Here is a 15,429-nt window from a genome sequence, read left to right as displayed (position 1 = left end):
AAATCGTCGAATCGATGGAACCTTGAGCGTTTATTTGATCGGGGTAAAACGATTTCCACTGCCCCGCTAAAGCGAGGTGTCAAAGGTTTGAAATAAACAGTCGGGAGGTGTTGCAACCGACGTGTAATTAGATGTTGCAGCTTTTGCCGCCCACCCTGATCGACCGGACCGATGTGTTCATTATGACCTTCAATCGCGAGGCGAAACAATAACCGTCTGATCGTAACTGCATTGTCGTGTCTATAATGCTCGATTATTCAGTCGGCACACCGTCCGCGCCGTTATTAATAAACCTCTCGGGCGCTATTGCGTGCCGATCGATTATTGGTAGGCAGGCATCGTTTTGCAAACGGTAAAGAATTTCAATCGGACACGGCGCGAAAGTGAACCGCGCTCCGCTAATATCGTTAATTAACGCTGCTCGATGCCGAACGAAATTTAACGATTGTCTACCGCCGACGCGATTTCGTTGCTTTGACCAGCGCCCGAAACGCATCCATCTCGTTGATTCGGTACGAAGGATTAACCGCGAAATCGATTAAAGTACCGTGTTTGCGGAAACTGGTAATATCAGGTCGCCTCAGAAAATATTTCCATTCTGGTCACTATATTTTCTCCCATTTTTAATACCTCAACCCCATTCACTGCCAAGTCGAAATCGTACGAAACTGTTCCTACTGCCATTTCTGTTTCCAGTGTTATCGTTTATCCAAGTTCTGTTATTTTTTTATAAGAAAACACAGGTATACTCAGTTTACATTTATGTCTGTGGCCATAAAAGGTTAGCAAATTCATTTTGAAGCCTTGCAGAGTTTGTAGCTTATATTTTTTCATGTCAAGTACATTCTGCAGTTTTTTGAAAATTTAAATTTCCCATATATGCATAATCATTTTATTTTTAATACTTTAACCCATTCATTGCCAAGTCGAAATCGTACGAAACTGTTCCTACTGCCATTTCTGTTTCCAGTGTTATCGTTTATCCAAGTTCTGTTATTTTTTTATAAGAAAACACAGGTATACTCAGTTTACATTTATGTCTGTGGCCATAAAAGGTTAGCAAATTCATTTTGAAGCCTTGCAGAGTTTGTAGCTTATATTTTTTCATGTCAAGTACATTCTGCAGTTTTTTGAAAATTTAAATTTCCCATATATGCATAATCATTTTATTTTTAATACTTTAACCCATTCATTGCCAAGTCGAAATCGTACGAAACTGTTCCTACTGCCATTTCTGTTTCCAGTGTTATCGTTTATCCAAGTTCTGTTATTTTTTTATAAGGAAACACAGGTATACTCAGTTTACATTTATGTCTGTGGCCATAAAAGGTTAGCAAATTCATTTTGAAGCCTTGCAGAGTTTGTAGCTTATATTTTTGCATGTCAAGTGCATTCTGTAGTTTTTTGTATATTTAAATTTCCCATAAATGCATAATCATTTTATTTTTAATACTTTAACCCAGACCTAACTCAGACCAATATCATATGAAGCTGTTCCTATCGCCATTTCTGTTTTCAGTGTTATCGTTTATCCAAGTTCTGTTATTTTTCTATAAGTATCCATAAAATCAAACACGATACTCGTGGTTGGCAATAAGAACACTTTACATTTACGTATGTGGCCACAAAATGTTTGCAAATTCATTTTGGAGCTTTGCAGTAGTTTTTTGAAAATTTAAATGTTCCATAAATGCATAATCACAGGTACCAATATTATATTCGTGATTAGCAGCGAATGAGTTAATTTTCGATATAGCAAAAAAAAATAATTGGAAATTAAAACACACCCTCATCGATTTTAAACGTCCGATGAGAGTAAATCGGAATCCAGAGAGAGGTACTTATCCAATAAATGGAGAATCCGAAGTCGTCATCGCCTTAACGCGTACTTACGAAAGACGAACCTGTCTTCCGAGCTCCCCGAACGGCGCATCAAAGAGAAATATTACGGTGCGTATTCGCGCATGCCACAATTACGAACCGATGTGGCTAATGCATTTCCATATCTGATGTTTCCAAGGAAGCCGCCGAGACTGGCCGGTCCCGGTATCTGGAGTCCAGTTAGAAAATACTCGTCCTCCTCTTTTCACGTGTCTCTCGGCTAACCAGATAGTCAAACGCACCGACGTAAATCACCGACTGGTTAATTGAGCCGAGTGAAAACCTGTTTTACATCCGAGGATGCTTCCGTCGTAAACGTTTCGTGCGCGGGCGGAATTTGCTCCACGATCGATCTGCTCGATTCTCTTCCCAGCCTCTTGAGGAAAATAATATTTACAGTTAGTAAAAAGAAACACGATATAATAAATAAATAGCCGATCCCAAGCTAGATTACAGTTAACGTTAACATAAATAAAAATAGACGGTATTTATCGCTGCATACAATTTTGTATATTTAAGTAATTAATTACCTATTATTTATATAATATTAATTCAGGCGGTTCTATCAGAAATGAATTCTATCGTAACCCTTAAATTTTAACGAACCCAGGGTTGGAAATAATTGTGGAACTTTTTGAATAAATTTCGTCGGAACGGTTGTTATGAAAATTTTCTAACAAAAGTTCTCGCGTTATAAATTTTGATGAAAACAAATAAAAGTTTCGGTTCGAGTAAAATTGATAAATATATTCCTGGGACAAATGCAGATCTATGTGCTTTTTTACGATATTTCACAAGATATTTCGACACTGTGACCAAGCATACTCTACCATAATTCACGTCGCTTTTAAATTGCTACAACGCTATTGTATTAACAAAAAAACAATGTTTGTACAACGAGAACTCGACACAGAACAATTTTACGGTCCGCCTTCGGCGAATTCTAATTTGAATCCGATGCATCGACATTCGATCCTTCCTTTCAACCGGTGCATCCTTTGTCCCCTCGAACGCGAAGTTGGCATTGCGTCCATCCGGTGCTCGCATCATCGCGATGAACAATATTTCATATTAAGATACTACTTTGCATCCAAGCGGGCGTTCAAACGTTTTCTCACCTTTTCCATTTAATTATCAAATCACTTCTAACAATAACAAACAGCATGCTCTGCTGTACTCAGAGTTTCTAATATTGGTTCTAATACTGTTTGCTACATGTTGTTCGCGGTAAAATTTATTCACGATCCCGTACAATGGTTGTAGAACTAATATGTCCATTGAATATTCAGTCGAGTCCTCGAAAGTAACAAGACTGTGTCCCAATTGTTTCTTTCGATTTAACCCCTTGCCATACAATGACGTATCTGACGCTTCACAAGTTCTTTACGTCAAGTTTCACAATTACGAGACCACTCACTCGTCATCGAGTCTCATAAATTAAAATCAGCACATTTTTACATTCACGAGGTATTCGTAAAACAATTCTATTTTTTGCGTGGCCATTCATTGCACGAACAAATGTAAACAAAATTAAATAGTACAGATCTGAAAAATTATTTGGAATTAAATCGTAAGTCAAGGGGTTAAAGTGCTATTTATCGTACAAATGCTATCACCACCGCAGCGTGTTTGCAAATATGCCCTCGTTATCAAATTTATTTTTATTTAAATGCAAATATCTGAAGAACGTTTCGTGACGACAAAAATATTTTCGCGCGAAGAAATTAAGCGTGAAGTCGATTAAAAATAGCAACTTCGTCGATCAACGGTCTGGTTACCACCCCCCCGCGTGTCAGAGCGAGGCTCCCGTGGCAATTTTACGAGGCGAGACGTGGCGCAAATACGCGCAGCAACGCGAAACGCGTGCGTTTGACAATATTTCAGCGTGCGTGCGTAGCCGCGAATATTCCAGGTGCATTCAAGGCCGCAAATGACCGGAGGGGTTCGCCTATTCACCAAAGGAACGGAGTCGTTCGGCGAGGGTGGCTTGATGTTAATTGAAATCGTAAAATGACTGAGCGCTGCCGTCGTCCTGGGAAGGGGGATGGATCGACGCGACGAGGGGGAAGGGTCGTATCTTTCTCTTTCTCTCTGTTTCTCTGCGGGCTCCAGCGGATCGGGAAAACGGTTGTCGCTTCGCGTGGGTGTCACCTGGCGAAACGTCACCCGCAGACGAGTCGCGAGAATTTCCGGTCGCGGAGGAAGCAGTCCCCGACGAAGATTGGGACATCCTTCGACGTCCAAACCACCGACATTTTTGCTTACTATTATCGAGTACTTTGCAATCGATTTTTATAGAGAATTGCAAGTTACCTTGCAGTCGCCTGATTCTTACGAAAACAAGGGACCATTTTTAACGTGGCCTAGGAATGTCTTTTAAGATGCGAACGTAGCAATAGTTCAGTTTGCTTTTTCCATAAAACGTAATACAAATATTAGTAAAGGAGAAATGAAAAAACTCTATACATAAACACGAGAGTGCCATTTTTAGTAAATGGGGAAAAGGAATGCTATTATTCAAAGATTGCAAAGAAACTGCAATTATTTTTGTTTAAACCTATCACCTTGATTTCGCATATATTCTAGTTAAATTGAAATAAATACAAAGATAGGGGTGGATCTGTAATTTTGCTACTAATTATGTCTTGCAGACAATTTTCATATATGAGGATACTCGGTAAATATACAGAAACTATTCACTGAATTAGTATTGTTAGGCAGACAGCAGTAGTGTGTGCGTAAATACATGTGAGTTGACTATGGAAAGGATTAAAATAAAAATGGTCCAAAAAAATAGATTGGGTGAAAGGTCTACTCGTATACCTCGTCAGTGGTCTAACGAAGGTTGGAACGCAATCGCGTGAAAGGTACGGGACACAGTTCCTCCATTGATAAGTTCCGTGTCGTAATAAACGCATCGAAAAAAGAACGATTGTAACTAACGCGTATGTGTTATTGTTACGTTCGATAACCCACACGCCGTCCAACCTTATCTTTTGTGGCCACAGGCAATAAAAGTTCTTCGTATGCTGAGATTACAAACGATGTTCGAATGTTTATACAGTTCCTCGTTCATAATACAGCCGTATCCCTTGATTTACGCGCGAACTTTACCCCACCCACTCTTGAACAGATAAAGCTAAAGTTCACGATTCGGAATCGATTCTCCCAATAACGAATCGAATACAGAAAACTATATAAATGCATCGACTTATTGGGATATTTTGCAAAAGTAGTAAATGTTTAAATTGTATTATTTTCTATATAAAATAGTGAATTTGAACTGTGCAGTTTTGTGCACCACACATATTTTTTGTACCATGTACTCTAGCAACTTATTAAAATATTCCAAATTCCGGGTACTTATGCTACTGTAAAATGATTCGAGTACCATCTGTTTTAACCCTTCGAAACCTGGAAGGCAACATATAAATACCCGTAAATTCGTACAAAATATTTTAATTAAAAGTTAATATTAAGATATGTGACTGATTGGGAATTATCGTTAGAACACATTCTAAATCTGATGAGATAAATAATAATAAATAAATAATAAAATATTTTGCAAAACTGTCAGTTTTGATTTTGGTCGCTAGCAGCGCTGGAATCTTGTTCCATTTGGAATCGATAATGGCGGATGTGACTCTGAAATGGTAAAACGGCTTCAGAACCTGCTACCCACTGTGTATATCTTGTGTGTGAGAATAGCACAGACGAGTTATCCTAAAGGAACCTTTTGAACCGAACTCTGGATACTAATCATACAGATCGATGAATCTGTATGTAGAATAAGCTGAACTAAAATTTTAACCACATATGATCGGGCAATTTTGAGAAAAATAAGTATACGGATTTAGAAAAATCTCTGGAATCAAATAAGTATGCTTTCGAATGTCTCCGTAAGAAATAATTCAGAGTCAAACTCGTGTCACGTGACCACCCGAGGATCTACCAAGTAATTTTTGTAAAAAAATTTACTCAAGATTTTTCTCGGCGCTGAGATCGAAATCTCGGGAGTTTTTAATTTCCACTAATTTTGGATTTTCTATTTTTAATACGTTTATATCGTGTTTGATTATCTAGTTTGCCTATATGTGCAAGGAAATTTGTATTACCCCTATTTAGAAGGTTGATTACTCATTTCTTACCAAAAGACCCTAAAATCTTGGACCCACTTTCTAAAATACCTTACATAATTAAAAATAAACAGAATATGCGAAGAACCCACAACGACTACATCGAAAGACCGCAGATTCTTAATTTCTAATCTATCAATAGATCATCCAGGTAAAAGGGTCTTCCTTTACGAGGAAAATGGGGGATGGAGAACGATATGTATTTAAAATACCAAATATGTACAATGTTTCTAATATATAGTAAAATATATGCACAAAAAATAATGATTGTTAGACGTATTTTATATAATATAATCAAAGAGATCGATGGTTATACCAGTCTCCGTTAGTTCTGCGTCATTTTTTGTTGCTCTAATCTCTTTTTTCTCTTTAGAACTTTCATATGCTTTATACTTGTCAAATGTATGTCCCACTGAACTCCAATGAAAGTCCTATCGCAGATCTGTAAAAAATAAATGCGGTTCGTTTAAGATCCCAAAAGAATTTAAAGAGTTGTTAGAAGCATTCGGTGTGGAAACATACGTCGCAATAATGACTTTCTTCGTTGCTGGCGTCGCTAACTTTTTTGGAGTTGACAGACTCCTCGTTGATCGGTATCTGTGATGGTTTTTCGCCTCTCAATATGGCGTCTATTATTTTCACGGCTGGTTCGTACACGCAGCTATTCCATTCATCCAATTTGGTACAGTCCAACGTATACATCGGTGGCACCTGTAATTATGATACATAAAATTAATATCCAATATAATTAACATTTCACCTCGATGCTCATAATTAAATACGTAGACTGTTTAGTTTATCTCAACCACATTAATACCAGCGCTACGAACGTGCTGTTGTAATTAATAACTCTTTCCTCGAGGTTGTTTTTTCACTGACATTGTTTTTACCATATCGTAGCCGACAAGAAAAACAACTCAACCTTACGTGCCATAGTGACGTCGAAATAACTTAAAATAAAAAAAATCTCTACTGCCTAGCACAGTTTTCCCGCCAAAATTAAAGTGGTTAAACTAAATCAAACATTCTATATAGTGGAAATTAATAACTAGAAAAAACGAAGGATTAGGAAATACTTCCTCGAATGGATTTTGTACCTGTCTATCGTTGCGTCGAATCATACGATTCATGATCCATTTTCGTTGTTTCTTCGCGTATCTCTTCGTGACGAGTTTCAAGTCGTCGATGCCTTGTTGGAGTAATTTCTGGCCCTGTAAATAAAAACATACATATAAATAACATTACATACTTCTTCTACTTGTACAATATTTTTGTTCGCGGAGAAAAAGATCGATTCCCCGCGTAACTGAACAGAGTGGACTCGAGGAGCGTTCAATTACACGGGAAGTACTGTACACTTCAAATTAAACACACTGTTCGTATAGATTAAGCCATCGTTAACTCGAAACAGATTATTTAAATACTCATAAATAACCCTGTCACCATTACGCAATTTTCTAACAAGTTAACTTGAAACTAATTTGTAACGTTTCGAACATATAATTAACACTTTACTTTTCTAATTGAAGTTACGATAGCGAAAACACTTTAACACTTTAAATTCCTCGATAATTAATGGAAAGAGTTACACTGTTAAAAATCATAGTGCCCGAGCTTTTAAATTCTTTCAAGGGTCACAAAGGGAAGCAAATTAAATAATCCTCAATGACATATATGACATAACAATCTTCATCTCGTTTCAATAAAAATAAAAAACTGAAAGATACAAGGAATTTCGCAGGCAAATTTTACATAGATTCTCGGGCTATTCTCCCCGAACGATTAAAAATAATTCCTCGCGCTTGCGAAGCGAACCGTGCCAAAATGGCTGTCGGAAGAGGAAGCAGAAAGAACCGAGGGAACGGAGGAGAAACCGCACGCCTAGGTCGCGACTGTACGAACCGCAAGGCCCGATGAAAATGATCGATCCCTTTAAAGCTCCCCCGATTCGACTTCATTCGCGTATAAAACGTTTCATGGACAACGAGATCGGTTCCAGCGACGATAATCGCGCTGCATCACGCGCAGCTGCAGCGAACGTGACGACGTTGCAGTTCGCCGCTTCTGCTTACCTTTTTCTCTTGCTTCTCCTCCTCGGGCAGCACGAGGTAAGCGTGAAACTCCTTGAAGCCGATGGTCTGAAAGATGCCTTTCGTGTAATCGGGTGGCCTGGAACACAAACATTTACAAAATCATGTACGCTGTTCCTCCTGGATCCACCCCACTCCCCCGACTGCCCATTCAATTTCACCTTTCTTCCACCTATTTCTTCTGCAACGCAACGCTCTTTGAATCATCCCGATTGCCGTCAACCGGACCATCCACGTCTAATAGAAAACCAATCAGAAAAGGACAATTTATTACTGAACTTTGCTAACCGATCTTCGACAAGGTTCCATAAAAGCAATGGAATCGATATTATTTTTGGTTGAGGGGGTAAATTATCGTTTTTGGTGAACAGACATACCACCGAAATTCTACGCACTATTGAGAAAAAAAATCCTTACCGAAAAAATAATTTCTGGCCAGAATTCCTTGAAATTTCAAGCATGCCTTTAAAAAATCATAACTCCCGAACGGATTGGAGGATTTTCATATTTCAAAAGGCAAACGGCGCGTATTTTAGTGCAGAATATGTAGAAATTCTAACAATAATGGAAAAGTTGTTGCTTGACACCGTAAAGTGAGAAAAGCCACATAAAAATGGTCCAACATTCAAACAGCCATAACTCCTACAATAGTAAATATATTTAGATGAAACTTTTTTCTGAAGTAGGGCTCATGGGTATCCACAAAAAAGAATTAGACAACTTTTCTCTAGGGTGTCAAACAAAATTACTATAAATCATAAACGAATTTTTAAGAAAAATCGACAGGGTGTAGGTGCCTAAATTTTGCGGCGAAATTGAAAAGTTTCAAATCATTCTGGAAAAATTATATTCGGTTGCAGGGTTCAATTACAATCATTTTTGGTCGATAGACATACCCCCGAAATCCTACGCAGTTTCGAGAAAAAAATTCTAGTAGGTGCCTAAATTTTTCGGCAAAATGGAAAAATTTCAAATCATCCTAAAAAAATTATTGTCGGCTGTGGGGGTCAATTACAATCATTTTAGGTGAATACACATACCTTCAAAATCCTACGCATTTTCGAGAAAAAAATTCAAGAAGGTAGACAAATTTTTCGGTGACATTGAAAAATTTCAAATCGTTCTGGAAAAATTATATTCGATTGCAGGGGTCAATTACAATCATTTTTGGTCAATAGACATACCCCCGAAATCCTACGCAGTTTCGAGAAAAAAATTTGAGTAGGTGCCTAAATTTTTCGACGAAATTGAAAAGTTTCAAATCATGCTAAAAAAGTTATTGTCGGCTGTGGGGGTCAATTACACTCATTTTAGGTGAATACACATACCTTCGAAATCCTACGTATTTTCGAGAAAAAAATTCAGAAAGGTAGACAAATTTTTCGGTGACATTGAAAAATTTCAAATCGTTCTGGAAAAATTATATTAGATCGCAGAGGTCAATTACAATCATTTTTGGTCGATAGACATACCCCCGAAATCCTACGCAGTTTCGAGAAAAAAATTCTTTACCGAAAATACAATGTCTGACCCTGACATTCCGATTCCCCTGAAATTTCATGCGTATGTTTAAAAATTCATAACTCCTGAACGGATTGGACGATTTTAATTTTTAAAAATGCAAACGACGCGTATTTTGATGAAGTATATTTAGGAATTCCGAGAATGTTCGAAAAGTTGTTCCCTAACCCTGTAAAAATGTATGCCTTATAATCTTAATTTTCATGTAGCTAGTTAAGTACACGTATACTTAACGATTTTTGTGCAGAACTCCAGCAAAATGTTAGAGAAAAAAAGATAAGGTTTAAATGAATTTTTCGTACTTTCCTAGGTGTATATATTTATTGAACACGTGGGTTGGTTTATCGAGAGTGAACCTTTCCATACTCGAGACAGAAAACAGTGGCCAATTAAGGTCACCGAGCAGCTACCCGTTTACCTGCTGCTTCGTCTCTGGTCTCGTCGCATTACCACAATGTTGCGTTTCGGAAACAGAAAGCGCAACCTGTAGACACGTTCTTTGTCCCTCGTCAAAAAAAAAAAGCGAGATTGCCACGGTGTAAAAGTAGACGATCAACCTCGACGAGTAATCTCGAGACAATTTTTTGCCTCGACAAACACTGGTAAATCCTGACAAACGCCATTTCTTACGCACCCCTCGTTTCGAGGTAATTTAGTTTAGCAGAATTTCATGATCCAATTCGTGGACCTTCTCCATCGTCACCCTCTTAAACACAAAACCCAACAATAGTGTGCAACTCATTTTTTCCATTCCAGATTCATGGTTGCCATCCAATTAAATAATACGCTTTGCAGGTGTAATATTCCCATTTGTGAATTTTATCCATTTCTCTGGGGGCTGTTTTGGAATAGTTAGAGGATCTCTTATGGTTCGTACATCAGATATAAACGTAATAATTCATCTTGAAAATTACTTATAAAACAAATTAAAAAAAAAGGTTTTACAAATCGTAGATTGCTTGACTTCAAGAATCCATTATTAACCCTTAAGTGGATTATTGGAGCCACTGTGGCCCTCCACCAGTTTAAACTAACAATTGTTTAATATGTGTCAATATAGTTATTTGAAAATTTAAGTAATCCTCCATTAATTCATTATTTTTAAAATACTTCAAAGTTAATTTCCATTTACCAATTTGTTAAAAATTCAGTCGAGATTGAGAGTTCACTCAAGGGTTAAAATTGTCCCGTCACCGACAAATAATGCTCCAGTAAAATGAATTCTTCAATTTCTTCGTTACTGCTAAAAAACAACATCGTGAAAGAAGAAAATCCGGATTCTCTCGCGGCTAACAATTAGAGACAGCTCCTACGCGCACTTTTCTACGTTTTCTAAGCGTAGTATGGGCCGGTGTTACTGTTATTATTGCCGTGGCTCGCGTAAAAAGCAGAGGCAAAAGAGGGTGGCGTACGTCCTATCGTCTTTAAACGGCGGCGAAGCGTCGCGCGAGCACGTTTGCGTCCTCGGTTCTAGTTCTCGAGTGGCGATCGTATCTCTGTTACGAAAGGAGAACTGCATTTTGCAGGCTCGCCATCTTATCAGGGCTTGGATAGTGATAGCGAGCTAGGCGAGGTCGAGACGGCGGCAGCTTACGTGGCGAGAAAAGTCTGCGTCGCTAACGCGGGCACGGCTCACTTGTTCGCACACGTGTCAATGCCAAATATGTACCTGTAACTAGAAATTAGATCCACGTGGCGGCTCTCCGTGTGTGCGTGCGTGTGTGTACGTGACACGTGTGTGCGTACGAAGCGCCATGCAACTCGCTTTCAAGGAACGCGACTCACCAAAGAATTCAACGCCTTATCTCGCACACAATACAAGGGGCTAACGCCTTAAAAATCGATTCGTTTCTTTCATTTTTTTAATCTTCGATCCTTCGAGAATAGTGCATTTAAATATTGGGGTGAAACTCCAAGTTAATGGGGTTTACTTAACCCATTAACCATCGAGCAATGACAACATTGGTCTAGTTTAGAAATTCAGGGGATAATTGGAACCAGAAAAGTCCGCCATGGGACTAGAAAATTACGGTAGCGTTGACGAGAATATACATTTCGTATGGATAAACATTTTTTTAATAAATGTTTTGCTGATTAAAGTGCCTGAAATATCGTAGTGATCGTTCGAGAATAGATACAGAGGTTTGAGACAAAATTCATAATTTTCCTCATCCAAATTTCCAGTGTTTCCCTTTGAAGAATAATATCCTGAAATCTATGTCTTTCGATACAAATTGAGTGGTCCCCTATCGACATGTTTCGATCGATATAATATTGCAAATCTCGTAATATATGCACTAGTCTGAACCTTAGACGTTATCATTAAATTTGTTTTGATTTATTTACCCCATAATTTACCTGGTTTTCTTTGGAACGTCGCTCGCGTTGTAACAATATTCACTGTTATCCAACCAACGACACGGTTATCGTCCGATCGTTTCGCGTAATTATCGAGAGAATGGTGACTAACAGGCGCCAATCAAAACGTCAATTCCCTGATACGATCGGTATTAATCAGAAATGCGCCAACATTCCAGCAAGAACAGTGATAACACCGAGGGGTACCAGCGATACGTGTAACGATAATAATAATAGCGACAGTGGCGTTCGTAGTAGTTTGCACCGGTAATTAAGATAACGACAGCGACAGAAATTATTATCACGAATGCATAACTGCTCTAAAATATTTTTACCAGCTGTTGCCAGGCCAGTCCCCGTGCTAGCGCGTTAGTCGCGTATTATTGCTGCTTCTTTATCGCGTGGATGTCCAGTTATCGGGCCAACTACGAGTGAATCGGTTAATCGTTGAAGTTTATGGCATTACGCGAAACAGAAATCTGCCAGTTTATATCCGTCAAAGGACAGGAACGGTGATCAGACGCATCTTTCCGTCAAATACGATTTTAAATGATCGATGAATGCGCTATTGAAATCATTCGCGAGCTCGTTCGCGTAACAGAAAGCATAAATATGAAACGAACGCATAGAATCAGGTTAAAATCTTGAAATTGTAATATACACTTAAATTAAACTGTTCTTTAATTATAGATGGTCGATATTTTTCTCTTTTTATTTCGAAGAAAAATAATTCTTGCGCTTTAAATACTATAGTAAATATGTATGTGTACTTTGTATTATACGTATAAATAAAAAGAAATAAAATAATTATAACTATATTATTTGGAGTACCGAGAATTATTTTATTTATTTCTTTTGCCATTTTGGCTGAGACTGAAAAAAATCCGAGGTCAAAAGATAAGAACCGCCCTAATACGCACGCATACAAACAGAAGGTCGCAATACTACAAACATGTCGCATAATCAGAAGGATCAATAGAGTAAGATATTACTTGGCTTGGTTCGTATCACGGATAAATTCGAAACGTATTACTCGAATTAATTTGTCGACATAAATTTATGTAAAATAAAAGATGGTGATAAAAATGGCGGAATATTTATGTACAGTTCGTACGTTTAAATGTTCTATTCACAGGTAGAAAGCAAGATGGGATCTAAGCGTTACGTTACGCGATTGCGATAATAAAATTATAATCGATAGCACGCGTGGTGCACGTGACGGCCGAAACTTTTCTCTCGAATCTTTTTACGATCGAGTGAAAATCGTTTATCGATCGATAGCGACAGATCTGCTCGATAAACTTTTCGCGTATCGAGCAATGAAATTTTGCACGCGTCGTTTCGCACGATCGCGCCCGCGAATGTAATTCTTCTACTCTGTTACATTTTACGTAACGCCACAACGCTACAACGCTACGTTAGGTCTCCGGGTATGCATACATAATTGCGACGATCCATAACTCGTTGTCAATTTAAAAGAGACTATTAATACCTTGTCGCGTTCGCGAGCTGAAACAATTATTACCGGCGACGGAAAGCAAGCTTTTCGCGCAACAAAGAAAATAAGGATCGAAGCGCTCCGCTCGAATCGAAAGAAATCACCCTGTATGCGAAAATTTCCATAGGGAACGTGATTTCGTTAAATTAACAAAAACCCTGGAAGCTGATGAAATTCATCGACTCGTTAAATTTAACAGCGATAAATTTCGTAAAGATCGTTGCAAAAAAAAGAAATGAAACGCCGCCGTCGAGCCGGTTAATTTCCGGTTTTTCCAAGGCGAAGGAGACGCGATTCATCATCGAAATTCCGAATGCATCGTACGCCTTCGTCTTTACGTGTCAGCCGTTATCAATATCTTATCCCGATTAGCAAGAGTAGCGTAATTAACGAAGGTATTTATAATGAGCGAAAGGTACTTAATTTACATATAAATACGAGTTACGTGGCATTGAGGAATAACCGAACGGATCGGATTCACGAGAAACTCGACGGTATTCTGACGCGCCAATTTTTTCCCCGAGCTTAACGAAAAACCACGGACGTAATAAATTGTTAATTAATTATTCGTGGAACGCAGACATATCGTTGGAAAAATCTTTCCTCGCGAAATGACAATTTATTGGAAATTATTCTTCGTAGTATCAAATGACGGGTAAAAGTTTGGATGATTCGATAGATATTATTGTTAATAAATAACCAACGATGTGTGTATATTCATATTCAATAATTTGGTATTTGGATACTTTCAACATTATTTTAATACTTTGACGGCCGCTCTCACGTATACGTGAGTTCGCCAGCCAGTCACACGTACAGTACGTAATAATTAAAAATAAACATTGTTTCACAAAATAATACTTTTTTACGAAACTTCTGTTACTCGAGACAACGTCATTGTACACCAGTAAATATTAATTCTGGTTGCTCGATACCGTCGTACAGGTTCCGTATAATGAACTTGTATTACTCTCGTATTGGCATATTATATTATTCACACCTGCCTTCTGTAACACTGATGTTCCCGGGTGTGACGTCACATCCGGCAAAAGTCGAGCAGCCAGAGCAACCGAGCAGGATCATTTGCATAATACGAGACATATTAGTTGCAGAAACGCGCGAGTATCGAGATACGCGGAGCAGAAGTAAAACGAGGGAAGTCTGTACCAGACGCAAGAAAAAGGGTGAATAATTCTAAGAGGTATAATTAGTGCAAAACACTCTTTGTCCGACGCTTATTCCTATTAACGGTGCAAAGCTTCGATTCGCGAGATTCTCTTTCAAAATCTAACGCGTGTAACTTTATACGTACGTGTTTCATTCTCTTATTAAACCGGCGAAAATTATTGTCTCTCGTACAGTGATCTTTTGTAAATAAATTTCTATGCTGAAGATAGGGTTGTGAACACTAACCCCTTAACGTACGATTTAATGTAATTTTTCAAACGTATACTATTTAATTTTATTTAGTTTTACGAATATCTCGCGAATGTTAAAATATGTAAAACTTGACACGAAGAACTTGTCACGAGTTAGACTAATCATTGCACGGTAAGGGGTTAAAGTAGTAACTTTAAAAATTGCTAAATACACTTAAACGTAAAATAAATTGAGTGTAATATTAATCACGCTCGTCTGTGTATACATAGAACGTTTTAATTTACTTCGTTGTGTCCGTAGTCATCAGTCGAAGTTCTGAAAGACAATAACGCTCGCTTAGGCGGCACACTTGTTCATCTACTCTCGTTCCCATGAACTTCTTAGACGCCAAAGTAATTCAGTTGGAACCTCCTCTCTCGGGCTGTTCCACGTTGCGTACCACGCATTGCACGTGCCGTGGCGAAGCCGACTGCAAATTGGCCTGGCGGTGTAATTTGCATAGCCGCTGGTGCAGCGGTGCGATGCAGTTCAGCGCGCACTGTGCACGCATATGCGAGCAACAATA

General features: G+C 38.3%; 1 protein-coding gene across 2 annotated transcripts in view; it reads right to left on the bottom strand.

Moving 5' to 3' along the window:
* Window positions 1-6,204: 6,204 nt before the first annotated feature.
* The window catches only part of LOC122404700 (tRNA dimethylallyltransferase), a 107,380-nt gene continuing 98,155 nt past the window's right edge, over window positions 6,205-15,429 (bottom strand). For both annotated transcript variants that reach the window (XM_043408897.1, XM_043408896.1), the window contains exons 6-9: window positions 8,090-8,186; window positions 7,115-7,228; window positions 6,540-6,728; window positions 6,205-6,459 (exon numbers count right to left, since the gene is read on the bottom strand). In XM_043408897.1, the coding sequence (XP_043264832.1) occupies window positions 6,343-6,459; window positions 6,540-6,728; window positions 7,115-7,228; window positions 8,090-8,186 (517 nt within the window). In that variant the 3' untranslated portion in view covers window positions 6,205-6,342. The remainder of the gene's footprint in view (window positions 6,460-6,539; window positions 6,729-7,114; window positions 7,229-8,089; window positions 8,187-15,429) is intronic.

Source organism: Colletes gigas, unplaced genomic scaffold (assembly GCF_013123115.1).
Source record: "Colletes gigas isolate AHSC1104 unplaced genomic scaffold, ASM1312311v1 Colletes_gigas_Sc00003, whole genome shotgun sequence".
In the NCBI taxonomy this organism is placed as follows: domain Eukaryota; kingdom Metazoa; phylum Arthropoda; class Insecta; order Hymenoptera; family Colletidae; genus Colletes; species Colletes gigas.
Note: the sequence above shows the minus strand (reverse complement) of the source record. Positions and strands in the feature narration are given on the sequence as shown.